At 53.4% G+C, this 26,336-nt stretch overlaps 1 protein-coding gene across 2 annotated transcripts in view; it reads right to left on the bottom strand.

Moving 5' to 3' along the window:
- Positions 1 to 25,415, bottom strand: part of FBLIM1 (filamin binding LIM protein 1) — a 42,546-nt gene extending 17,131 nt beyond the window's left edge. The window contains exons 1-7 of one of the 2 annotated variants that reach the window (XM_084651893.1): positions 25,282 to 25,415; positions 13,042 to 13,157; positions 10,562 to 10,826; positions 9,910 to 10,204; positions 6,592 to 6,767; positions 1,599 to 1,725; positions 489 to 655 (exon numbers count right to left, since the gene is read on the bottom strand). In XM_084651893.1, coding sequence (XP_084508019.1) covers positions 489 to 655; positions 1,599 to 1,725; positions 6,592 to 6,767; positions 9,910 to 10,189 — 750 coding nt within the window. In that variant the 5' untranslated portion in view covers positions 10,190 to 10,204; positions 10,562 to 10,826; positions 13,042 to 13,157; positions 25,282 to 25,415. The remainder of the gene's footprint in view (positions 1 to 488; positions 656 to 1,598; positions 1,726 to 6,591; positions 6,768 to 9,909; positions 10,205 to 10,561; positions 10,827 to 13,041; positions 13,158 to 25,281) is intronic. The other variant, XM_084651892.1, reaches the window with a different exon arrangement.
- Between the last annotated feature and the right edge of the window lie 921 nt (positions 25,416 to 26,336).

The raw sequence follows: 26,336 nt of genomic DNA, 5'->3' as shown, positions 1-26,336 counted from the left end.
AACCAAATCCGGGGTGCCTCAAGCTGAGCTGCCAGAACTGGAGGTACGTGGAGTGAGAGGCCACTTTTGGAAACGCTGACCTACACAACATGCTGTAGGTGACACGGAGCCGGGGTCAGAGCTGGGGATGGAACATGGCAGGCCTGACTCCCAGTCCCCAGCTCTCAGCACCAGGCACGTTCCCTGCTTTAGATCTGCTTGGGACTGATCCTCAGACTAATCTACCCCTCACGACTCCTCCTGAAGAGCCTGGGAGTTGAGGCCACCCCTGTACAGACCCATGTCTGAGCCAGTATCGGTGGCATTACAAAGGTGGGTCTTCCCAGGGTAGGGCACTTCTGCATCTGAGGGACCGTTGCAGGTCAGCTACTCTTGCTGAACTCTGAACCCCTCCTACTTTCCCAGGGGCTCCCTCGGAAGCCGGATTTGACTCCTGAGAACAGGATGACATTGGCCTCATGGGACGACCAGGAACCAGTTGCGCTGACCTTGTAGCAAGAGTTGCACAGTGGCCGGCCCTCTTTCTGGTAGTAGCGCTGCCCCGCTAGCTGGCCGTGGCACGTCCGGCACGTGAAGCAGTCTGCATGGTACTGTTTGTTCATAGCTTCTATGGTCGGGGTCCGGGGGGCAATGGCTTTGTGGCAAAAGGCACAGACTGGAAAAAAGAACCAAGTCACTTTACTATGGCCAAGGAGCTCCCATTGGACAGTAAATCACCAGGCACCTGCCAGCCAGCCAAACTCTGCAGAGAGCTCACCGAGGGGGCCATACTGGCACCATGGGGATAAAGCCAGGCTGCAGGGCTGGTCTTGTATATTTTGTAGAGGGGGGGTGGATCACCTAGGAATGCACCAGCGTCTTCAATCCCCCACCTCCTCCTCTCCTCCAATCATGGGCCCCAGCACCAGCCAAGCTCTTCCCCCCATTGTGAGGTTCCTGCTACTCCTCTTCCCATCCCCAGGCTCCCAATGCCCCCTCCCCCAGCAGCCTTGCGGCCACTCCCAGCCCTGGTGCTGCTGGTTCCAGCGCTAGCTGGGCGCACACTGGACGCACACTGGGCGCACTGCCCCCTGCACAGGGTTACAATTAACATTTGCCTTCGAGTAGCACCCAGAGGCCAGAGTCGGGGCCCTGCTGTGAGGGTGCTGTACAAACACATCGGCCCATTCTCCCTGCAGCTTCCCATTCACACCGATGGCCTGGACTCTGCCTGAGAAACTCCTCTGCTTAAATGCTCCATGTCTGGGGACAGGAGAGTGCTGCTGGGAGCTAGCAAAAACCGATCCTTCCATTACCGAACGATCTGTCCTTGCTAACAACCAGGTGAATGCAGCCCCGCTGAAGTCAGAATTGAGCCCTTTAGGGACAGTTGGGATCTGGTAGACGGAGCATGAAGCTGGGGATCCTGGCAACCTGGTGTTGACTCTGCCGCTGACTCACTGTGTGGGCTTGGTTAAGTCACTTATCACCATACCTCAGTTTCCCCATCTGCAAAATGGGGATAGTAAAGCACACGGAGCTTTGCAAAGCATCATAGGATCTATGGCGGCCAAGCGCTGTCGAAGAGCGAGGTATTATTAATGGACTCTGGCAGTTACCTGCGGAAATGTCTCTTTCCAGGTGCCCATTCACGTTCTGTTTCGGCACCTGGTGCTCATCCACTTGTTCCAGACTGGTCGGCTGGATTTTATGCTGCCTTGGTTCTGCTGGGAATGTGGAGGACGCCTGATGAAGAGGAAAAAAGGCATTATGAGCTGGGGCGGGCATCTTGCTGAGGCTTTGTGAGGGCTCCGTTGTGCTTTGGTGCAAACCCAGCTGGTCTAAGGCTTGGCTAATGACTGCAGCATTCTGGACCTGTGACAGCAGGTGGGGGACGATGGGGTTTGAATCATGCCGGCTCTGAAGGCTGCCAGTCAGACACGCCAGCAAGGCTCCGGGGACATAGTGAAGGGCTCGAAAATTCATCCCATTTTATATGAAAACCTCTTCCTGGAGAATAGCGACATTTACACTTGTAATGACAGTGACCTTTGGCAAGAGCTTTGGGATCTGCTGTTACTGTTAACGAGCCAGGCGCTGTTACTGCCATTTACTATAGTAGCACATAGCAGTGCCATCAGGCCAGGCACTGCACATACACACAGGGAGAGATCGTTTCTGCCCCAGAGAGCGCAAAGTCTAAATAGCCAAGACAGACAAAGGGTAGCAGAAAGCAAGTATCATTACCCCCCATTTACAGATGGGGGAACTGAGGCACGGTGCGGGTATTTTTTTTTTTTAAATGACTTGCCAAAGATTGCACAGGAAGGCCAGCTGTTGAACCCAGCTCTCCTGAGTCCCAGCCCTGCCCTCGCCACAAGACCATCCTTCCTCTCATCTCAAAAAGTCACTGAGTCCCAGTGGCCACAGATTTGCATTGACAGTACAAATAACTACCATAAACAGACAGAACTTTCTCTTCCTTGGGGTAACCCCACTGACTTCACTGGAATTACACCAGCGTGGCTGGAACCCTTCCCATCTGGCTCTGTGTTTTATTTCTGCCGTTTATAACAATGCCAGCTCCTTTATGACCGACACTATATATTTTTGAAGTGCTCTTGGAACCTCTGCTGAGATCTGCCAGCCCAGGCTTGTGGCTGCTTCTCAGAGTTTGTACACCGGGACATCGCTGCATCTTGTCTGCATGTTCGGACGTGCTGTGATGAAACTCCATTGGGTCAGAGAATTGTACCATAGGGCTGGATGGAACCTCGAGAGGTCAGCTGGGCCAGCCCTCTGGGCAAGGCAGGATTAAGTAAAATTAGACCATCCCTGACAGGCATTAGCAGTACTGGGTTTACAATGGCGCCAAGCCCACACTCAGAAGGGGCCCTGGCACCCAGACCGTGGCCCTGCCCCCCTTGGCCTCTTCCCCTCAAGGCCCCGCCCGGTCCTCTCCACCCCCTCCCTCTTGGCTCCCTGCTTGCTCCTTTCTGCCCCCTTTCCCCCTGTGCAAGTGGCGGGCAGGGCCTTGGGGGGAAAAGGCCAAGTGGGGGCAGGTCCTCATGGCAGAGTGGGGCCACAGTCCAGGTACCAGGGCCCACAAACGATGAATCTGACCCTGGGCATTAGTCTAGTTTATTCATAAACCCTCCAGTGATGGGGACTCCACAACCTCCCTAGGTAACCTGTCCCAGTGCTGGAGTTCAGAAGGGTTCCGAATATCTAATCTAAATCTCCCTTCCTGCAGATTAAGCCCCCATCACTTCTTGTCCTACTCTTGGTGGAGGTGAAGAACAACTGATCCCCATCTTTCTAACAGCCTGTAACCTATTAGAAGACTGGTATCAGGTCCCCCCTCAGCCTTCTCACCTCTAGACCAAACACACCAAGTGTTTCAACCTTTCTTCATAGGTCAGATTTGCTAAACCTCTGATCATGTCTGTTGCTCTCCTCTGGACTCTCCAATTTGTCCACAGCTTTCCTAAAATCATGATACAACAATGCTCTGTGGGCTCAGGCGCTTACTGGTCACTGCTCCAATAGAGGGGACCTGGTGTGGAGGGATAGAGACAAGGCCAGTGCTGAGAGCAGAAGGCGCAGGGTGAGCAGGAGAGAGACACAAGCTTGGCTCAGGCAGTCCACAGGGCCTCGCGAATGCAGCATGGAAACAGCAAACCACGCAGCGGCCTAGCTGGCAATCTCAGTGTATGTGCAGGAGCTGATCCCAGCTGGACTATAAGGTGGATAGAAAGCAGGCTAGATTGTTGGGCTCAAAGGGTAGTAATCAATGGCTCCATGTCTAGTTGGCAGCCGGTATCAAGTGGAGTGCCCCAAGGGTTGGTCCTAGGGCCGATTTTGTTCAATATCTTCATAAATGATCTGGAGGATGGTGTGGATTGCACCCTCAGCAAGTTTGCAGATGACACTAAACTGGGAGGAGAGGTAGATGTGCTGGAGGGTAGAGATAGGATACAGAGGGACCTAGACAAATTGGAGGATTGGGCCAAAAGAAATCTGATGAGGTTCAACAAGGACAAGTGCAGAGTCCTGCACTTAGGATGGAAGAATCCAATGCACCGCTACAGACTAGGGACCGAATGGCTCGGCAGCAGTTCTGCAGAAAAGGACCTAGGGGTTACAGTGGACGAGAAGCTGGATATGACTCAACAGCGTGCCCTTGTTGCCAAGAAGGCCAATGGCATTTTAGGATGTATAAGTAGGGGCATTCCCAGCAGATCGAGGGACGTGATCGTTCCCCTCTATTCGACACTGGTGAGGCCTCATTTGGAGTACTGTGTCCAGTTTTGGGCCCCACACTACAAGAAGGATGTGGAAAAATTGGAAAGAGTCCAGCGGAGGGCAACAAAAATGATTAGGGGACTGGAACACATGACTTATGAGAAGAGGCTGAGGGAACTGGGGATGTTTAGTCTGTGGAAGAGAAGAATGAGGGGGGATCTGATAGCTGCTTTCAACTACCTGAAAGGGGGTTCCAAAGAGGATGGCTCTAGACTGTTCTCAGTGGTAGCAGATGACGGAACAAAGAGTAATGGTCTCAAGTTGCAGTGGGGAAGGTTTAGATTGGATATTAGGAAAAACTTTTTCACTAGGAGGGTGGTGAAACACTGGAATGCGTTACCTAGGGAGGTGGTAGAATCTCCTTCCTTAGAAGTTTTTAAGGTCATGCTTGACAAAGCCCTGGCTGGGATGATTTAACTGGGGATCGGTCCTGCTTTGAGCAGGGGGTTGGACTAGTTGACCTCCTGAGGTCCCTTCCAACCCTGATATTCTATGATTTTATGATCCACCATGAGATAGGAATCCAGGAGCTTGGGATGGCAGAAGCAGTATGTTCACTGGCTGGAGAGAAGGAGCCGGCTTCTCTCTGCCTCAGGTGCCCAGGAGAGGGGCAGGTGATTGCTTAGCCACACAAAGAGAGATGGCAGAGAGCGCCCCATGACAGAATCACACTAAACAGCCACATCCTTCAGGCACTGTTATTTTTGGGCAATTTCACTGCCCAAGACGGGGAGGGAAGGGGGGAAGAACATGAATATGCAGCTGACTGGACCTGTATGGGGGAATAAATGGCTCCCCCATTAGCAGGGATACGCTCAGGTCTTCAGAGCCACGGAGTTTAATGAGCAGCACAAGACCCATATCTTCTAATGAGAGATGGTTGCTATTACCCTGCGGGCGAAGGCTGGGTCTGCCAACTCAGCACAGCTGCAAGGCAAATCTTGTGGGGTTTATCAGAGGAACAAGTGGGTCGTCTCTGGTAAGATGTTAGGCTGGGAGGGATCTGGACAAAATTTGTGACTTGAATTTAGTGCTGATGAAAGTAAGGGACTGGATTAAGCCAAGAACAGCGCAGGTTGGACGTCCCTAGGTCATAGAATCGTAGAATCTCAGGGTTGGAAGGGACCTCAGGAGGTCATCTAGTCCAACCCCCTGCTCAAAGCAGGACCCATCCCCAATTTTTGCTCTAAATCCCTAACTGGCCCCCTCAAGGATTGAACTCACAACCCTGGGTTTAGCCGGCCAGTGCTCAAACCACTGAGCTCCCCCTCCCCCTAGCCGACCCAGTCCCCTACTGTTCCACCCACAGCGGTGCCGACGCCCCTGAGTACCAACCGTAGCGCAGGCAGCTCTGTTGGGCCTTGATCCCCAGCAGTGCTGCACGCTCCTGGGGGTAGGACGCCCTCCCCAGAGAGCGGGCAGCACAGAGCAGCGATGAAGCGCTCTCCCTTCAGCGTGAAGACACCTTTGTGACGCTCGGTTCCAAAGGGGCTGGGCTAAGGTGACTGGAGGCTCCTCCCCCTACCGCAGAATTTGGGCTGATTTAGCTGAACGTGAGTGCAGCCACCAGAAGGCTGGCTTTCTGGCGCTTCTGTTTTGTGGACACACACACGGGCTTCTCCACAGAGCATCTGCCATTGAACCACAGGCTGGGCCAGCGTCAGGCCTCTGGCAGTGCGAAGAGAGAGGCCCAGGCTCTCCGGACCTCTGCAAAGCCGGCGGGTGAAGCTTAGGGGCCTGATTCTCCACAGATAGCTCTGGCACTAGCCCGGCGTAACAAGGCCCAGCCACGAGGTTCACATCTCAACTCCACCCCCCTGGAGAGCAGACACAGCACTAGGGTAGCTAGGAGTTGTAACAGATTAGACAGAACAGCTGTTCAAACATACACAAGGGAGAAGGGGGAAATTCCTCCCTGAGCCTCCCAGCCAATCAGCTTACACACCGAAGCATCTCTAGTGTAATGACTCACACGCCATTGCCATATGCTCCTAGCAGCTCACAATATTTGTGCATCTCACAGTCCACAGCATGTGTCCTCACAATGCCTCGGTGTGGCAGGGCAGGACTATTATCCCCGTTCTACAGATGGGGGACCTGGGGCCCATAAAGGCTAAGTGACTTGCCCCAGGTCACCCAGGAAGTCTGTGGCAGGGCAGGGGCTTGTCCCCAGGTCTCCCAAGTGAGTGACGTGACCACCAACTGGCCCTCCCGCTGGGTTCTCAATGTTGTTCTTTGGGCACCAGGACTAAAAACATCCAGGTGAGCCATGACACGAAACCGCCTCCTCCAACCTTCCTTCAATACCTGCTGGCTCACAGGTGAGCTCATGTGCAGCTTCTGCAGTTCAGGGGAAAGCGTCTCCACCAACGGGGCACTAAGTTCATCGGACAGAAGATACGGCGGAGGAGACGGCAGGGGGCTCTCTGGGTCCGAGCCTGTGGAAACGTCAGGGAGGACAGGACGAGGAAAGGAGGAGAAATCTGAAACAAGCAAGGACAATGCTGGAGTCTGGCATGAAGTAGGGTGTACAAGGAACTCACATGCTGAGCGAGAGGGTCCTGAGGGTCTAACTCAGACTGAATCACACCAGGTTAAACAGGGCCAGACTGTTAGCCCGGGAGATTAAAATCCCTTACCTACCCCTGGGCCTGGCAGGTGTGTGTGTGTGTCCCAGCCCTGCCCCACTCCTCTCCTGGCTGGCCTGCCCAATCTCCCCCTTCCTCCCACCTTGGCCTTAGACATACAGATGCCTCCACAGGGGCAGGCAGATGGCCTCCACTTCCATGCAGCAGAGGGGAAAGCAGTGTTTGGAAGCCCCCCTTGACCCAGGCCTTGGTGCTTGTCAAGTTTCCCAGGATTCTTGGATGGTCCTAAAGTGTCTCGCATTCAACAGTCTCCAGGCAGCAGTGACACCAAGGGTGCCCTGGGTGATGAAACCACTTCTAACCCAGAGCTGAAGGGCCTATTCTTATCTCTGCTGGGATGAAATTAACAAAGTTGATAATTACTAAGGGAGGGTCCTGCTCTTGTAAAAGCACCCCCTCCCCAGGAGCATTAGTGGTGTTGCATAATTGGCGTGAGAAAAGTAACGAAGTAAGTTCCCCTGCATAGAGCATGTGTTCATCACAGCTCCGCTCCTGCTACACGTCAAAGCTAGGAGCCAGCATCTAGAAAACAAGGCCCCTCTGCTGGGATCAAGAGGAAACAAATGCTCATTAAAGCATAAAAGAAATCACTCCAGGAAAGGGTGCAAGCGTTTCTGCAGCCCCAGGCTGGCCATGGCTGGGTACCAGGTTTTCTGGTTACTTATGCCGGATTGGCACCGCCAGGTGTGGGTTTGATCTTGCTCATCGGTCAGGGTTTGGTTTTGTAAAGGCTGGGTGGGATCCCAGTCCCTTTGCCCCTCAACTGAGGTAAGTCAGTGCAGCTCCAGTGAAGGAATCAGAACTAGTCCCAGCCAGTGATGGCTCTGGCGCCCCGGACATTTCGCTGGGGCATCGAGGGGTTTTTGGGAGTAGCTGATCTCTCCTCTGTGTCCGAAGCAGCATTAGCCCCAGGATCACTGAACCTGCACCGTCAATACTGCAGCCTTGTAGTGCGTCCTCAGCACATGCTCTTGGCAATGCACATGCCACCCTCAGAAAGGACATCTGCCAGGCCACTGCCGAGGGCTAATGGAGGTGATCCTGCAGCTCCAGCAGTGGCAGCCTGTGCTCCGGCTACCTGAGCTCTCCTTTAGATCACGCAGGGGAGGCCTGCGTGTCCTGGTTCTGGTCCCACTGCCCCACATGGCCTCTTTGTGGACAGGTCTTGAAAAACCTACTTCTCAAAGCCAGGGGGAATTTTAGACAGGTGCTTGCAGGCTGCTGGCAGGGGACCGAGCTGCTAGGAGCGTGGCAGGAGCGAGAGGTGGCAGGAGCAGGATGGGAGGAACGTGAGCAGCCCGCGTACCTAGCTGGGAGGTGGAGCTGCTGGGCTGACTTTGTGGGGTAGTGACTGGTGGGCATGTTTCTCAGATTGTGAGCAGCAGGTGTGTCATGTGTGCCCATGGGTTGTTTAACAAGAGTGCCCAGCTGTGCCCAGTCGGGAGGGGCCTCGCATTCCCAGGGCGCTCGGAACAGGAACTTCAGCGATACGTTTGCCCTGGGGAGACATGGGTGAACGAACCCCACCGGTTTCTGTGCTGGTGCCCACTGCATTTTTACCTGGAGATACCGAGGGGGAAGGGGTGTGCTGAGCTGGGCTTTGATCGTGCATCCCCACTCCCGTGTTGCATGGGGCCACGGCTTGTCTGGGGGAAACGAAGGCCTTCCCCCAAAGAATCCACTATTTTATTCAAAGGAAAATGTCTCTCGAGCTTGGGAGCAGAGGTAGGTTGAGGGAGGGCAAAGTCTAATTGTTAGCTTCCTTCTCAGCAAATGCCCTAATAAATCTCCTCTCCTGCTGTTTGTTTGACTTGCAACCAACACACAACCTGCCCACAAAGCAAACTGCCTTTACCATGCAGCAGGCAGCCCGGCTGGTGGCTGCAAACAGAGCTGATAAACGATCAGTGACAGAAAGCAGATGGCAGCCAGGACAATGGGAGCGACTGGGAAGGCTCATTGTCACGTCACCAGCTGGGGGCTGGGTGTGAGGGAGATGGGCTGGGGACCCTGAACTCATGCATTTCAATGTTCAAGGAAATTAAACCCCCTTTCCCTCTGGCAGCCCTAATCCTGGTCCCAGGGGAGTTCTGTGGCTGTTCAGAGTCTGTCTGCATGGCAGCTAGGAGCGGGCTTCCCACCCGGCTACACAGACAAGTGCCAGCACACTAAAAATAGCAGCGTGGCTGCCACAGCAGAGGCAGAGGCTTGGGCGAGCCGCCCGAGGACATACCCAGCCGAGTGGGACCAAACTTGGGAAGCCACTACTAGCATGTCCCGTGAGTGCTGAGGACCAGATGCAAAGCCCCCTGAAGTCAATGGGAAGACTCGGGGCTCAGCCCCTCCACCTTGTTCTCTGCCCCAGCGATCTGCACTGACACACCGAAGGGGAACGGTCTCGCCTCCGTTTTCTGTTCCCTCTTCCAAGCAGGTGTCTTGCCCCCTCCTGTTCGGCTCGCTAGCCCCCCAGCCCAAATGGTGGTTTGCCCCCTAGGACTCCTAGGAGCTAATTCACTCCCACTGCTGGGGCTGCCAGCTGGCCAGCCTCCTTGCTCCTGTCCTGCACTCCCGACACAACCTGCTTGAAAGCTCGAAGCAAGGACCAGCAGCAGGGGGATGACGGGTCACATTGGGAGCACAGGCCAGGGGAATAGACTCGGGCTCAGGCAGGAACTTGCCCCAGACAAGACCATCACCTGTCCTGCCTCCCAGCGGCGGCTCACTCCCCGCACCCCCCCGGCACAGAGCCTCCCGGGCAGGAAACCATCCTGCTGGGAATGAGGCCATTTCCCAAGACTCTGAACTCAACCTTCCTGAGTGCAGGGGTGTTTGGAACCCAGCTCTGGATCCCAGCTGTGCAGCGGGAGCCCGTTTCTAGTCAATGACGACCCACGCTCCCTCTGAAGCCTTCACGGGCCCTGTCCAGCTTGCTATATGAACACAGTGCACTGCAGTCTGTCCACTGCATTCATCTTACCTCTATTGGACAAGCCCGCCACTCCAGACGGGTGCCCAGCACTGCCCAGCATCCTGCTGCTCTGCTTGCCGGCCTGGCGGCTGCTGTTGTGCAATTTCTTTGGTGGTGACACTTGGGGCTGGTGGGTCCCATCAGATTTTGTAGCCTCCTTTGGATGGTCTGAGCTCGGCTGATGCACCTCTGGCTTTATACCTCCCTGGATGACTGTGTCCCTCCTGGGAGGGGCCAGGGTAATGTATACGGAGGAAGCAATTCTCTTCTCCACCTTCCCAGACAGCATCTTCAATCGGGGATTCTGCAAGGAACAGAGGCAATGAAAACAAAGCCAGAAATGGCTCTCTCTACTTCTCCAGATGCTCTCTGGTCTCTTTCTCTTCCAGGGGAGCATTCCACACGGCCCGGCCTAACTCCCACACCACGTGAACCCAGAGCCGCCCCCAGACAAGCCCCTCCCATGCTGAGCTTCTCCTGTTCCCAGCAACCTAAGGCATGTGTGCAGGGTAGCTGCTGGAGGCAATGCCCAGCTGCTCCTAAGGTGATGGAATGATTTCCTCTTTGGTGGGTGCACACACAGTGCTATTACGCTGCACACACCCTGGCGTTCAAAGTCTTCTTTCCTGGAAAGGAAAGTCAGAAAAAACAAACAACCAACCCGTGCAAAACGAGATCCAATAAACTAGCTTGTGACTCCAAAGGGAGTCTAGCAAAATGTTCGAATAGCAAAGTGCTGCCAGGGTCCCGGAGTAGAGTCTCTCAACAAACAAGGTGCAAAGACCACATTCCTCACTGTTCTCGTCTCCCTTCTCTATAGACAGTTGTTGTTACTGAGAAAGAAGCTTGGTCATGAAAGCAGGGTAAGGGCCGGTTTCTGTTCTGCACCCATTTTCAAGCAGATGCCTGTGCCTCAGTTTCCCCACCTGTAAAATAGAGATGATGACACCGATCTACTTCACAGGGCAGCACGAGACTTAAGTCATGTAAATCCCTTTGAGATACTCAGAGGGAAAGTGTTAGAGAGATGGACAGGCTATTATTATAATTGATGTTCCTTTCTACAGCCCTGAAACTCAAAGGCCTCTGAATGCCTAATACGCAGGCACCAAGGCCCCATGACCTCATAAACAAGGGGAGTGGATGGCTCAAGGGCATTTGTACTAGGCCCCACTGTGGGGTTTGTTTGTTTTTTGGTACTGAAAAGTCACTAGTTCAAATCCAGCTGAGCTCAGTATTGACCAGAAATTAGTAACGTAAGATATGCACGTTGGACCCAAATGATACAGTGGGCTTACTGTTGAGAGTAAAAATTAAATATTGAGCAGCACCCTCATTCACTGTGCACTGTCCATCCTGCTCTCATTTACTCCAGTGGGCTTGGATCAGGCCCTAAATGAGTCAAGTGTCCTATGGAAATAAGTATCTATTACTAGAGGCTGTAGCATGATGCATTTGCACAAGGAGCAGAGTTAAGGTTATGTGGGCAGCCTTCACATTGGCATTTCTTGACTTCTAAGTGCTTCACTCTGCAATCTTAATGGTCTTTTAATGTAGATTTATGTAAGGAATAATAACGACACTTAGTAGTTACACTGTGCTTTTCCTCTTTAGATCTTTAGAAAGCGGGCACGTTACAAAGGAGGACAAGTATCATTACCCCTGCTTCCCAGGTGGGGAAACTGGGGCACAGAGCTGGGAAGTGACTTGCCCAAGTTCACCCAGCAGGTCAGTGTCAGAGCAAGGAACAGAACCCAGGTCTCCTGAACCATGCTGCCACCCCAAAAGGGACACAAGTTCTTAACCTTGCTCAGAAGGATGGTACTGAGGGCCCTGGCTCCCATTGACAAGGGGAGCATTCTAAAGTAGGGGCGCCTTGACATGAACAGCCCATCCTTGGGATTATGCTGCCCTGAGAGCCAGCAGCTTCAGTCCTGCCGATATCAGCGTCCCTGGTGAGAGGTGGGGCAGCAGATGGCTCTTCAATTAGACTAATCTGTATTGTTGTAAATTACCGTGAGACCCAGCATCCCCCTCACTGGGCAGAGGCTGCGGAAGAAACTTACACAGTGAGCTTTTCAGCACAATATTTGGGGATAAAGCCACCGCCATCGTCGGAAGCCATTGACCTAAATCCCCCTTGCATGCTGTGCTGGAAATTGATCCCCATGCGTTAATGAGAGGATAAGCCATCGCATCTAATCGGAGGCAACTGAAACCAGCTTGGCTGCGTGATGGAGGGGAAGGCAGAGACATGGCCACATGGGGAGGCCCGTGCTTATGCAAACCGATTTCTCAGCCAGGTTGATTCAGTGCACTGATACAGTAAGTGCACAGAAAGGGCGGGGGAATTTTTCTTTAGCTCTCCAAAGGAAATTCAGCCCTTGGAAGATCAAATAGCGAGCAGGCGATGTGATGAAAGGCTCCTTTGTTGACTGGGCTGATAGCTTGGCTACAGCGTAGGAGCTCTTTCACCCACACAAGCCTCCTCTTCCAGTGATCTTCAGGAGCACATGGGTGGCCCCAAGTGCTGGAACAGGTAAGCTGGAGACTTTGCAACTCTAGAGCACCTTTCACCTGAGCAGCAAAATGTGATTCACAAGAGAGAGGCAGCAGAGGCCAAGGGCTAAAAGGCAAGATGTCAAGAGAGCTGGACTCTCTTCCCAGCTCTGGACTCTCTGTGTGACCTTGGGCAAGTCCCCTCCCCCTGCCCCACTCATCTATGCCGCAGTTTCCACATTTGTAAAATGGGGGAATGATACTTACCCATCTCATGGAGGGAGACCTGTGAGGCTCAATTCACTAGTGGTTTTTTGGATACTGCTTTGAGATCCCCAGTGAAGAGCACTAGGGAAATGCAGTCTCGTAAGACCACCTTGTACCTCTCGTATGGCATTATTAACATGGAGACGCAAAACAGAGAATCAGTGACTTGCCAGTAGTCAAGGTGAATGCCTAGGTACCTGCTTCTTCTGGTTTTCCCTCTGCTTTGCATGGCCGGAGTGGCCGAAGACAGCAAAAGTCGGGGCCAGAACATGGCCTACATATTTCAAAAATACAGCTAGCCACCTTAGCCAACTCAGACGGACGTTCTGCTAACCACATGGAGCAGGAATTTGAAATACATTTTGAGTTTCTTACCAAGTTTTACTTTCCTCTGACAAGTTGGCAAAATCCCTCTCCTGAAGCAGCTGCCTTCCCAGCAGGCACTAGGAGCAGTGAGGTCAGTAGCGGCTGCGATCAGCCCAGAACAGAGCCTGTCAGGGGAAAAGCAGAGCCAGTTATAATCAGTGCTAGGCAGATGTGAACAGAAATCCCAGCCCTGATGCTTATGAACCATGTAAGCTGCCTCAGAAGAGATGGACCTAATGTTAAAGGGACCGGTGTACTCTAGAATCCTATTTCAAAATGGATGACATCCCTTGGTGTGAACCATCGGTAGCTGGGACATGCAGAATTAAAGGGACATTCAGTTCTGTATAAAGAGAGTTATAATAGTTTCAGGATTTAGTTATTTTATTTTATTAATTTCAATAATAAGGGGAGTGGGTGGGACTTGTAGATGACTTACGGAAATAGTTTTTAATTGGAATTTTTGCCTTTATTATGGAAAAAGAAAAAGAAAGCCCAAAACAGTTTTGTTCTGGAGGGTCTGTTGGACATCTCAAAGGCTGGACTTTAATTTGAGGAGTAGAGGGATCACATTTTTAACCACAGCTTCCTTTCTCCAAAGTGCTAATTGGGCATATACACGAAACAAATGTTAGCGAAAACAGAGTGTGTTTTAAAGAGTTGTATGAAAAGTCCTCTATTCTCAAGAGCTTTCTTCACTCTTACAATGTCCTCATTTCACTCCAACTCCAGTAGGGTGACCAGACAGCAAGAGGGAACAATCGGTAATAGGTGCCTATATATATAAAAAAAAAAGCCCCAAATATCAGGTCTGTCCATATAAAATCGGGACATCAGGTCCCCCTATACTCCAGCCACCATGAAGACGTCTAGGCTAAACATGGATAGACTTTCTAACATTAAACACAAATGGGGGTGCTGGGGCCTTAAATAAAACCCAGTCGGGGTTTCTTCATCCCCTGTAAAGAAGCAGAGCATAGGCACAAGCCCTTTGCAGGTCAAATTCGAATGTAAACCTTCCTCATTAGAACAGTGACTCAGAACAACTGGAGCTGAGAAGAAGAAAGGGCAGCCCAGGAGAGATGGACAGTCTAATCTCACTTGTAACACGATGATCCTCAGCAGCAGCGAGGACCCTCTGAGCCAAGGCCATAGCAGGCTCGTTAATCTGGAGGAGGCCCAGCCTTCACCCGAGGTGGACGGAATGCTCCAGTGAGCAGGCACGGCTCACGCACGGCTTCAAGCAGAGCCAAGCACAGAAGAGCAGCCCACCAGCGTCCCAGATGGAAAGCAAACTGGGAATTGCTGGTTCCATGGCGTGGCGCTCAGGGCGGGACGTGGGGGGTTGATTCTAGTCTGAGCAGAATCCCCCTCCCCCTCTTCACCATGCCTGGGGAACCTCTGAGCAGCAGGTGACTATACAGACCATACATGCTGCGGAGCCATGCATGTGCAAGCCATGTGTCACACTGGGCCACGGCAGGAGGCCCCTAGCTCTGCACTTGGCTCCTTTCATGGGTTTTAAACAAGCCCTTTGTCCATCAGTGTTTTATATTTTAATATCACCTCTCATGTTTCTTTTCCTTTATCTTCACTCAAAAGAAAAAAAAACTCAAGACAACATAATCCCCCTGTTCCTTTCCTGCACGTATTGAAGAACTGTTGGGACAGGGCCTGGTTTGGCAGATCTATTTCAGGAAGCAGGATGAGCTGGAATCAAGATGGGCGGATTGGGACCATAGAGCCTACCAGCACTCTCTGGAGGAACTAGGGCACCGATCCTGCAAATACTTACGCCCCAGAGTAACTGAACACCTGTGAACAGGCGCATTTATCTGTGGCTGCGGGATCAAGGTGTAATTAAACAGAGAATGATGTGTACTTTCTTGGCATCTCACACTGGAGAATCTCAGATCCTTTCACAAACTAATTAATTAGGCCTCCCTCCCACCCAACTCGCTGAAGTGAGAATGTATTTTTTACCTTTTACAGATGGGGAAACAGGCATTGAGAAGGGATGCGACTTGGGCAAGATCACACTGCCGTCAGCAGCAAGGCTGGGAGTGAAACTCAGGAAGTCTCACTGCCAAGCCCCTGCTCTAACCGCTAGACCACACACACCCTCCCTGGGTAAAAAGGCACAGGGCGGCTGTGGAGCTGTCCACCTGAACTCCAAGCCCTTGCCAGGAGAGCTGTGAGGAGCAGACTGTGGGGGTTGAGGTGGCCATGTGACCAGGCCCACAGAAGAGGGAACTGCCCCATTGCCCTGCCTTAACAGGAAAGATCCAGTGCCCTTGGCACGGCCCTTAGAATCCCCTGCCCGTCTCTAGCAGCTTCCGTCCATGCATCTCATAGCACCCTGACGCACGAATTAAACCGCCATGCCCCTGGGAGACGGGCAAACAGCACCACCCGTATTTTACAGAGGGGGACACCGACAGAGAGAGGAAGCCACTTGCCCGCGATCCCACAGGGGGACTGGTGGACAAGCCTCCTTAAAACATTCTCAGTAAGTCCGGGGCTGTTCCCAGGCCAGGAAGTCATTTTCCAGGTAGAGAGAACAGGGCAGAAACCTCCACGCTCCGCACTTACAATCCCTCTGTGGCTGTGGTGGGAAAGATGAAAGGCTCGGGGTCTGTACAGCCTTCTGGCCCAGAGTTAGGGATTAGTGGAACTGCAGGCTGTTAGCTCTCTTACCTAGCCGCCTAGGGGGGCCTGGATAAAACCTGCAGCTTGGCTCTGGCTCCTTCTCTGGATGGGGCGTGAGCCAAGCCTGCACATGTATGCTGGCATCCATCCTGGCCACCTCTCCATGGATTCTCTGGTTCAAATTGTGGAGCCAAGCTCCCATGGCCTGGCTCACATTCTGGATCAGAAAGCCGAGCCAGCTCCTTGGCTCACTGCTGGCTTGGCTCCAAGGTACCTTCAGGTCTCTATTTCCCTACCCCCTCTCCCGCCACGCCCTGGTGGGGCGTATCCAGGACCTCAGCTCCCCCCCCTTCCCTGCGGGGTCCTCTGCGGCCAGCCGAAGATGGGTGTTTTTGGAGTATTGGCAGGAAGACCCTGTGTATTGTGGGCGCCTTTCCCAAAAGCTAATTGTAAGGGGAGCAGCTAGAGGGGAAAAACCTATTGGAGCTGTGGGATTCCAGCCTCCTCCCACCCCTGCTTGCCCCAGCCCATCAGCAAGGCCAGAGATTGATCACTTCCCTGAAGGATCCAAGAGGAGTTTCCCGCATCTCCCTCACTCCCCGGTGCCTGGAGAATGACCCTCCGCTCCCAACATGTCTCACCCCTCAGAGCCACTCTGATGGGCAAAAGAAGAGCTCTGCGTATTGGTACCATGCCCATCGCCATGCGGCTGAGTGACTGTCCATACCCACTAAACCCTCAGGTTCTTTGCCAGCCACGGGCCGATCAGCACCAGCTATGGTATCTCTGGACAGACATTGGTCTACCATGAACTGGGCCAAAACCAGTCACTCATTTCACATAGGGGCCACCACACAACCATCAGATGGTGAAGACTTTCAGTCACTACCCACCCGAGCTAGACTTGAACCAGTGACCTAGAGGTGCACTGATCCAAGGAGCAAATCCCCTGAACACTGGACCCTAAGTTTGCTGGCCTGGGAACAGTTAAACTGTGTTACAGAAGCTCCATTTCACAGCTACATGCAGTAAAATTCATCAGCACTTTGTTCTGATGCCAGGATCCTTTAGCCACAGGGGGACGGATGGCAGGGAGGGAGGGTGGTTCGGATTCACGGGATTATCTTTGATCAGACAGCTAGTCACCTCTGCTAGTCTGTAGCAAGTCCCACAGTGGGATCAAGAATTAATAAAAAGACGGGGAAAGGTCTGTCTGACCTTTACCAAGCAGCATCATAAAGAGGACAGGTTGATGTATTCCCCCTCAGCCCAAGGCTTGTTACAGTTACTGAATTAGATGGCCGTTTTATAGGATAAGTGAGGGGCCAAAGAGACAGTGTCCAGACCCATGCTAGCACTGGACTCCAGTTCAGGGCCTGAGGCCCAAGGCTAGGGGTCAGGTTCATGCTCAATGGCACAGACCTTCTCAGCAGCTGATGCAACTCAGCCTAAAATGGCTGAATGGCTGAAATCCTTCCCAGATGCATTGTAGTCACAGAACTGGAAAACGGGTCTTTTTGGCTCCAACCTGGACACCAGATAAGAGTGGGCTTGGAGCCAAGGATTTGACTACAAATGCACACATTGAAATTACACAGGGATGTGGATGCAAGGTTCCAGGTTTGGTTCATCACTAGTTTTAGAAGCCTGAATTTTCAAGGGTCCCTCCAATTTCGGTGGCCCAACTTCAGATACTTCTGACCCAATTTCCAGAGCGTCTGAGGACCAACAGCCGAGTCACTGGGAGCTGCGGCTGGTGAACACCTCTGAAAGTCAGACCTAGGTGTCTCATGCTGGGCACCCCAGATCTAAGGCCCCTTTACACTGCTTGACTGCAGTAAAGGGGCCTTAAACTGGAAGTAAGTTATACTGCTACTTAAAGGGTGCTTGTAAAGAGGGTGCTGTGGAATGACTACCAGCTCCCCAAGTTTAGTGAATGTTCCAGAGATGACAAAGGCTTTTTCAGATTTGTTTGAAGATAACCACAACGCGCGCACGCACACACACATCATGTGTGTTTTTATACACAACATAATCCAGGGATTTTTTTATAGCCAAATTCCCTCCTTCTTGGCTCAATGTATGCCCCTGCTTAAAAGCAAGGAAGCAAACGTGCCCACTGCACTCCTGCCCCTTTGCAGCCAACACATCAGCTCTAATCCCTGCAGTCGGAACGGATGGGAAGGGAATTTAGGCCAGTTTGTTTTTATTCACATGCCACAGGAATTTCTCTCAGGGGAAATGATTAAATTGAGTTTCTTAAGAAGGAAACACACACATTTCCTTAAACACTGGGGAAGAGAGTCTCTGCTTGGCAGATGTCGACAGCTGTGCAGACAGCTCAACCTCTGCGCCGCTTGGATGCTGCCAGGTACTTTGATCCTAGCACAGCAAGCCAAGCTTTTCTTGAGGGTCAGTTGGATCTCTGTCATATGGGTGAACGCTATATTCAGAGTACATCTACACTGCACCGTAAGCCTGGGTGCTGATGCAGGTTTGACCGTTTTGCTGTCCTCCTTCTCCCATCTGACTGGCCTGCGCACAGGACTGGGAGACAGGAACTCTGAGTTCTAATCCCAGCTGTGCCACTGCAGTTTTGGGTCAACCACTTTGCCAACATTTTCTAGGGTAGCCACCGATTCCTGGTGTCCAATAGGAGACACCTTGGGGCTGATTTTTCAGAGGCACGCCCATTAGCTCTAGCTGGAGTGCTGGGTGCTCACCAGCCCTAAGGAGCCTCAAGTCAGGCATCCCAGAAGTGAAGCACCAAGCGTCATTGGACTTGTTTGAAAGTTGGGGCCTTCACCTTTGTGTGGGCCCCACCCTGGCTGCCCACAGCACCCGCTGAAAGCAACGAGAATTGATGGCTCACAGCGCTAGGGTTTGCTGGAAAATAAACAACCACCCATCTTACATAACGTGCTGAGGTTTCCAAAATTGTTTTTGTTTTGCTTGGGAATGAAAATGAGATCTTCCAAGTTCTGGGTCACAAAAACAAGAGTGAGACACCCCAGAAGAGCCAATAGCCCCATATTTAGGGCCCTCATCTGGGATATAGCAAACCCAGGTGCAAGCCGCTACTCTGCCTTCCCCCAGGGTCTCACTGAGCGCATCTAGGGTGACAGATAGCAAGTGTAAAAAATCAGGACAGGAGGTGTGTGGGGGGGGTAACAGGTGCCTATATAGAAAAAGCCTCCAAAATCAGGATTGTCCCTATAAAATCGGGACATCTGGTCACCCTAAGCACATCTGACATGCACGGTGCGCTGCTTAATATGCCCATCACCCCCCACAGGAGGGATTCCCCTCATTTACTAAGAGGAGGGCTGAGACACAGAGGGTATGTCTAAACAACTAGACACTCGCAGCTGGCCTGTGCTAGCCGACTCGGGCTTGTGGGCTGTTCCATTGCTGTGTAAACATCCGGGCTCAGGCTGGAGCAGGGTCCTAGGGTCTTTTTTGGCTGGCCTGGCCCCCAGGAATCACCTTCCCCTTAGCGGCAGGAGAGCGAGCCAGCCCCACGAGATGGGGAACTAGCATGGGACACAGGGCACGCACAACTCCCGCTCCATAGCGCCATCTGGCTGTGTGGACAGAGCTCCAAACCAATCTCTAGCTCAGGGGTGGGAAAACTTTTTGGCCCGAGGGCCACATCGGGGTTGCGAAACCGTATGGAGGGCCGGGTAGGGAAGGCTGTGCCTCCCCAAACAGCCTGGCCCCTGCCCCCTATCTGGCCCCCTCCCACTTCACACCCCGACTGCCCCCCTCAGAACCCCTGACCCATCCAACCCCCGCAGCTCCTTGTCCCCTGACCGCCCCCTCCCGGGACCCCTCCACCCCTAACTGCCCCCTGGGGCCCCACCCCCTATCCAACCCCCCCTGCTCCTTGTCCCCTATCCACACCCCCACCCCCGACAGGCCCCCCGAGACCCCCGACCCATCCAACTCCCCCACACTCCTTGTCCCCTGACCGCCCCCTCCCGGGACCCCCATCCCTAACTGCCCCCCCAGGACCCCACCCCCTGTCCAACCCCCCCGCTCCCTGTCCCCCCCCCGTCCCCCCACCCAACCCCCCCTACTCCTGTCTTCTGACCGCCCCCCCCCATGAACCCCCACCCCATCCAACCACTTCCTGTCCCCTGACTGCCCCCCGGGACCTCCTGCCCCTTATCCAACCCCCGCCCCCTCCCCTTACCTTGCTGCTCAGGGCGGCAGGACAGGCCTATTGGAAAGCCTGGGAGGTGGGCGGGCGCAAACTGCGCTGCCCACGCGGCGGCATACCTGCGGGGGGGGGGGGGGCAGCAGGGGAGGGGCCGGGGGCTAGTCTCCCTGGCTGGGAGCTCAGGGGCCAGGCAGGACAGTCCCGCAGGCCGGATGTGGCCCATGGGCCGTAGTTTGCCCACCTCTGCTCCAGCTATTGGAGACCAGGATGAGACTAAGTGAGGAGCAGAGTATCCCACGTCGGCTGCTGGCCACTGTTGGAAGCAGCACCCGGGGCTAGATGGACCTTGGTTCTGATCCAGCCTGACAACAGCCATGTTCCTGTAACCGCACCCAGGCTTCCAGCTCAGTAAAAGAGGCACAAGCCCCCATCTCCCCTCTTCCTGGCCGCTGGGTTTCATTTAGGCTCTTACCAGACCTGACCAACCTCGGGCTCCACTGCCGGGGGTCTCAGGCCAGCTGCTTCGGACAGACGAGCAATCAACCCGTGGAAATTCTTTCTATGTTTTGTAAATTTTCAGTTTGGGGGGAAGAATTTCAGGTTAGTTCATGTTACCCATTAAATATGTGGTTTTATTTCTTTTTAGTACATTTACGTTAAAAAAAAATACCTCAAACGATGGAATAGAAATCCCTATGCCCTGCCCTGCCCTCCTCTCTCTGCCCTGCATCCAGCTCCGCTCCCTGCCCCCAGGGTTCCCCAGGAGGGAGTTGTCATTGCAGCCTGGAGGGGGCAGGAGCGCATGGACCGGGCACCCCTGTCCCAGTGGAGGTGGCACAGGCTCCCCCTGCCCCCATCCCGCTCACTACCAGGCCAGGCTGCAGGGGGCTCAGGCCACAAGCTTCTCCTTTCCGAGCCCCTAAAAGCCACTATGCTCCACCACAGGATGAGCCTATGCTAAGCCCGGAAACCACGGCAGGGGCATCAGATGCAGGAAGCGGCTGGTGGTGCTGCTGGTCCTTCTGATGGTCTAGCAGGTTCCTGATTGACATAACCCTTTTGGTGCGTCCACACCTAGCGGGCTTTACAACCATGGCTGAACCAGTGCATTCTGGGAGTCCTGAAGCTCCTATCCCCTAGGGCCTAGCACTAAGGTGGCCACTCACTGATTCCCAGACTACAGGACATTCGGGTGCCTGCCTGCCCCAACCACCATGTGCAGCACCTTTATGTCATAACAACTGTTCTGTTCACCAGTCAGTTCTAACACCGAGGACACGGGACGGAGCGCTGGATTTTAAAGCTCTTTTTAACCTTGTCTGGCTCCTCCCTTACTGACTGCCCAAGTTACGCTGGAAAGCACTTCATCTGGAACCATGTTTATACAGTGCCCAGCCCAGCCCCCAGGGGCCAAAACTGCATGTGGCATTTATTCTCAAAGGAAACCGAGAGTCCGCGTGCTACCGAGGAATGGAACAAAACACTCGGGCCTCCCCAGACTTTTCTGCTTTGCCTTTCAGGAATAAACAGGGCACAAGTGATGATTTTGCCTGACTGTGGTCGGCTGCTCCAATAATACTGGACTAGCCCCTGCAGCTAGAGCAGAAAGAGCCTGTATACTCATCCCACTAGTACCAGGGATAAATACTTGTGCTCAGCCTCAGAGGGGAGTCAGTCAATACAAGTCGACATCCTCGTGGGAGGTCCTGTGTGCTCGTGATCCCCAGCGTTAAAAACCTACCATTGTCCCTCTCCACCCACAGTCTGTCTACCCATGTTCTCATACTGGCACCCATCACCACAGCATCAGGGTGCCTAAGCATGTGTGTGTGACTGGAAACAGACCTGCCCCCCGAATTCTTATTCTGAATCCCTCCCCTCCAACCACCATGCCACGTTCCCTGCTGCTGGAATACCAGCACCTCACAGAGGATATTTCATGTGCACGGGAGAGGTACCAGTGAGGGGCACAATTTATCACACAAACCCCCAATAACTTCGGAAGGATGACCCAGCAGCTTGGGTACTAGCCTGGGACTTGAGAGACTAGTGTTCAGTTCCTTGCTCTGTTATAGACTGCCTGTGTGACCAAGCCAGTGGGAGTTAAGCATCTAAATCGCTTAGTGGATCTGTACCTTAGTTTCCCCTCTCTACAATGAAGATAACAGCCATAGAATATCAGGGTTGGAAGGGACCTCAGGATATCATCTAGTCCAACCCCCTGCTCCAATCAGGACCAATCCCCAATTTTTGCCCCAGATCCCTAAATGGCCCCCTTAAGGATTGAACTCACAATCCTGGGTTTAGCAGGTCAATGCTCAAACCACTGAGCTATCCCTCCCCCTGTGTGCCTGGTCTTCCAGTGATGTGTGAGGATAAACCCCCTAAACAAGGGGAGGTGCTCAGATACCAAGGCAATGGGCACCAAATATGTATCTTATCTAGAAATTAGTTACACAGTGGTTGTGTGTTCAAGGCTCCTGTGACTAAGCACCTGATTAAGGTGGGGAAAGAAGGGTGTGGTTCTTACCTAGGGGAGAGTCAGTGGAAAGCAAACTAAGGTTATTGAAAAAAGAAAAAGGAGCACTTGTGGCACCTTAGAGACTAACCAATTTATTTGAGCATAAGCTTTCCTGAGCTACAGCTCACTTCATCGGATGCATACTGTGGAAACTGCAGAAGACATTATATACACACATTATATACTGCAGAAGATCTTTTATACACACAAAGCATGAAACAATACCTCCTCCCATCCCACTCTCCTGCTGGTAATAGCTTATCTAAAGTGATCACTCTCCTTACAATGTGTATGATAATCAAGGTGGGCCATTTGTGCTGGAAATGGCCCACCTTGATTATCATACACATTGTAAGGAGAGAGATCACTTTAGATAAGCTATTGCCAGCAGGAGAGCGGGGTGGGGGGACGCATTTTTTCATGCTTTGTGTGTATAAAAGATCTTCTGCAGTTTCCACAGTATGCATCCGACGAAGTGAGCTGTAGCTCACGAAAGCTTCTGCTCAAATAAATTGGTTAGTCTCTAAGGTGCCACAAGTACTCCTTTTCTTTTTGCATATACAGACTAACACGGCTGTTACTCTGAAACCTAAGGTTATTGAAGACTCTCTCATAGCCAGCCTCCACCCAGCTACTTCTTAAACCCAGCTTTGGTGGCCATCAGATTTCTCCCTAACAAGCCAAGATGCCCCTTGGCTACTGAACGGCTAGGCTGGCTGGACAGAGCATGCAGGGCACCGCAGCAAAACTCAGGGATGAATATGAACCACATGCTGGCTACATTCCTCATTGCAGAGCTCACGGCTTCCTCAGGCTTCACAGTCCCCTCCTCCTGGGGGAATCGGATAGCAGCCAGGCTGGGGGTCATAAGGTTATCAGCTCCCTTAAAGGGTGGAGGGAGAGAGCCTGCAGAGCCCAGCCTAATGGCTCACTGCAGCTGCTGTTTGGATGGGGTGTAATGCAGTGGTTGGATGGGTTATCGGTCTCCAACCCTACAGGGACTCCCAATTAACAACAGAGGGGTGTCTTCCCTTAGGAGGCTTCACTGGCAAGAGAGCTGGCTCTGCTGGGGTCCCCCTAGCCTTGGAAGGAAGCCGGTCTTCTGTCCACTAGCCAGTGCCTATTGTGCCCCAGGAGCAGTTATTACAGCACAGCTGGTGCTTTTCACCCCCTTCAGCCTGCCCAGTTATCAGTTCTTAGCATTCACAGCCCAGCTCAGACGCACAGGCCCCCAAGAGCCCACTGTCGGCAGCACGTCTGGAGGTTAGAGCAGGGGACTGGGAGTCAGGACTCCCTGGTTCTATTCCTGCCTCTGACGCTAACTCACCATGTACCCTTGGGAAAGGGATTAGACACCTCTTCCTGTTGGTTTCCCCAGCTGCCAAATGGGGCTAGATCAGGAGTTCTCAAACCGGGGGTTGGAACCCCTCCAGGGGTCATGAGTTTATTATGGGGGAGGGCATGAGCTGTCAGCCTCCATCCCAAACCCCGCTTTGCCTCCAGCATTTATAATGGTGTTAAATATATTTAAAAGTGTTTTTAATTTATAAGGGGGGGGTCGCACTCAGAGATTTGCTATGTGAAAGGGGTGGGGGGTCGCACTCAGAGATTTGCTATGTGAAAGGGGTCACCAGTACAAACTTTTGAGAATCACTAAGCCAGGACCTTCCTTCTGGGGCGCTGAGAGCTGTGGCTCATTTGCAAAGCACATTAGCCTTTGGGCGAGAGGCTGGCAAAGGGTTTCTGTACAGGGCTCTTGGTGAGGAAACTGCTGAACAAAGCTGAGATCTCCTCCACAGCCCAAGCTCCTTCCGCAACCCCTCCAATGCAGGCTGGAATGGGACATCTGAGCCCCCCTGAGATGCAGCATCTAGCTAATCTAACAGCACATTTAAAACAGCTGTCCCATATCCCAGCACTGCCTAGCCACTGTTGGGGATTACAGATGGCTCCTATCTCTGCCTCACCAATGTGTGTGCTGGGGGGAAATGGATCGGATCATCTTTGAGCTGCACCCGAGCAGTGACCCCATAATATCACCTACAGTGCCTCCTGTGGGGAGAGGCGGGGAGCCCCCTGCACTCCCCCATTGCTCCCTCCAGCACCTCCTGCTAGGAGAGAACAGCCACCTAGAGACAGGGCCCCCCCTTTGCCACCCAGCCATCCCCCACCCCAAGTCCTGGGGCACTTAGACAGGATCCTGTCCTGTCCCCTCCCCTCCCACACAGTCACTCCAGCAATATCCCCTGGGGCAATGAGCAGATCTGAAAAACAAAGGGTTAGACCAGAGGTCGGCCACCTTTCAGAAGTGGTGTGCCAGTCTTCATTTATTCACTCTAATTTAAGGTTTTGCGTTCCAATGATACAGTTTAACGTTTTAGAAGGTCTCTTTCTATAAGTCTATAACATAGAACTAAACTATTGTTGTACGTAAAGCAAATAAGGTTTTTTAAATGTTTAAGAAGCTTCATTTAAAATTAAATCAAAATGCAGAGCCCGCCGGAGCGGTGGCCGGGACCCGGGCAGTCTGAGTGCCACTGAAAATCAGCTCGGCCCGCGGACCATAGGTTGCCTACCCCTGGGTTAGACAAACGGCTCCTACAATAAACACAGCTCTGGAGGGACGGGGGGCGGGTTACACAGCCCCCTGGCGGGTACCCCCCAACTCCGCCTGGCCCGGCCCCTTTCCTAGAGTCTAGACGAGAGGGCGCGTTCCCCCGGGGCCGCCCCGCTCCGACCAGCCCCACCCCGTAGCCTCTCCATCTGCCCGCTGCGCTCCTCGCCCGCCGGCTGGGTCCCAGCTCGGGGTGCCAGGCTGCCCTGCGGCTCCGACTCCGGCTCGGGGCGCGCCCCTGCAAGCGCCGGGAGGCAGCAAAGCCCCGCCCCGGCCAGCCCGGCTCCCCTTGTTCCCCCTCACCTGGGCCGGCGGGCGGCTGCCCGGGGTCCCTCCTGGCTGCGCGGCTGCCCGCGGCCCCTGGCGCTCCTGCCCGGCCGCGCCTCCCGCGGAGGGTCGGGGAGCCGCGGCAGAGCCGCCCCACTGACATCACCGCCCCTTCCTCCCCCCCGCAGCCTGCCCCTCGCACGCCGCCCCGCAGCCGCCGCGTTACCATAAAAGGTGAACGGCTGCGTGGGGAATTGCGCAGCCCCGCAGGAAACCAGCCGGCCCTTCCTTCACCTGCCCACCCGCGGCCCCCGCACCGACCCCCCACCCCGGCGCGCTCCTTCCCTCCCACCGCTCCTCGGGCTGCCTCGCCACCGGGGTCCTTTGTTTCGCTCTTTGGATCCGTTTCATTTTAAATCCCTGAGGTTTGGGGGCTTCGTGGCTGGGCTGGACAGGGAGTGGAAAAGAAAAGGGTCCATGCAAGCTCCAAGGGTTATTCACCGGGGCAGAGCTGGGGGTAAGGGGGAGGGGCGCTACCGCCCCCCCCCCCCATAGAAGATCGAAGGGCAGATCTACATGAGAAAGTTGCACAAAGGTGTGATTTTAAACCGCTTCAGTTCAGTTGGTGCCAGAGGCTCCCTGGACAGGTATTTCAGTTTTAAGCAGGCTGATGTCGGTTTGTCTTTTAAGTCAATTCCTAATTGATCTGATAGTTCTACACTCCGAAATTATAAAAAGAACAGGAGTACTTACAGATAGCAGGATACAGACTAACATGGCTGCTACTCTGAAACTCTGAAATTATGTGGGGCTAAGTGACAGACATACAGTCCCTGCAGTTATTCCATCCTTTGTGCACGTCCACACTACACTCCTTGTGCCTGCGGTGCACGTCTTCACTAGGAGCGTTGGTGTTGATGCGGAGAGCAGTGCACTTGGGTAGCTATCCCACTGGGTAACTCATCACCACTGTAGCACAGGGTGTTTTGAGAAGGTTTTACAATGCCTCATGGGGCCGAAACAAGTCACGCAGGGGTGACTGGGAGCATGGGTTCAGCTTCCCCTAATGCAGTGCTCTCCATCCCATAATG

Source organism: Lepidochelys olivacea (genome assembly GCF_965140295.1).
Source record: "Lepidochelys olivacea isolate rLepOli2 genome assembly, chromosome: 18".
Lineage (NCBI taxonomy): Eukaryota > Metazoa > Chordata > Testudines > Cheloniidae > Lepidochelys > Lepidochelys olivacea.
The sequence above is the reverse complement of the archived record's forward strand: the minus strand, read 5'-3'. Positions and strand labels throughout refer to the sequence as shown.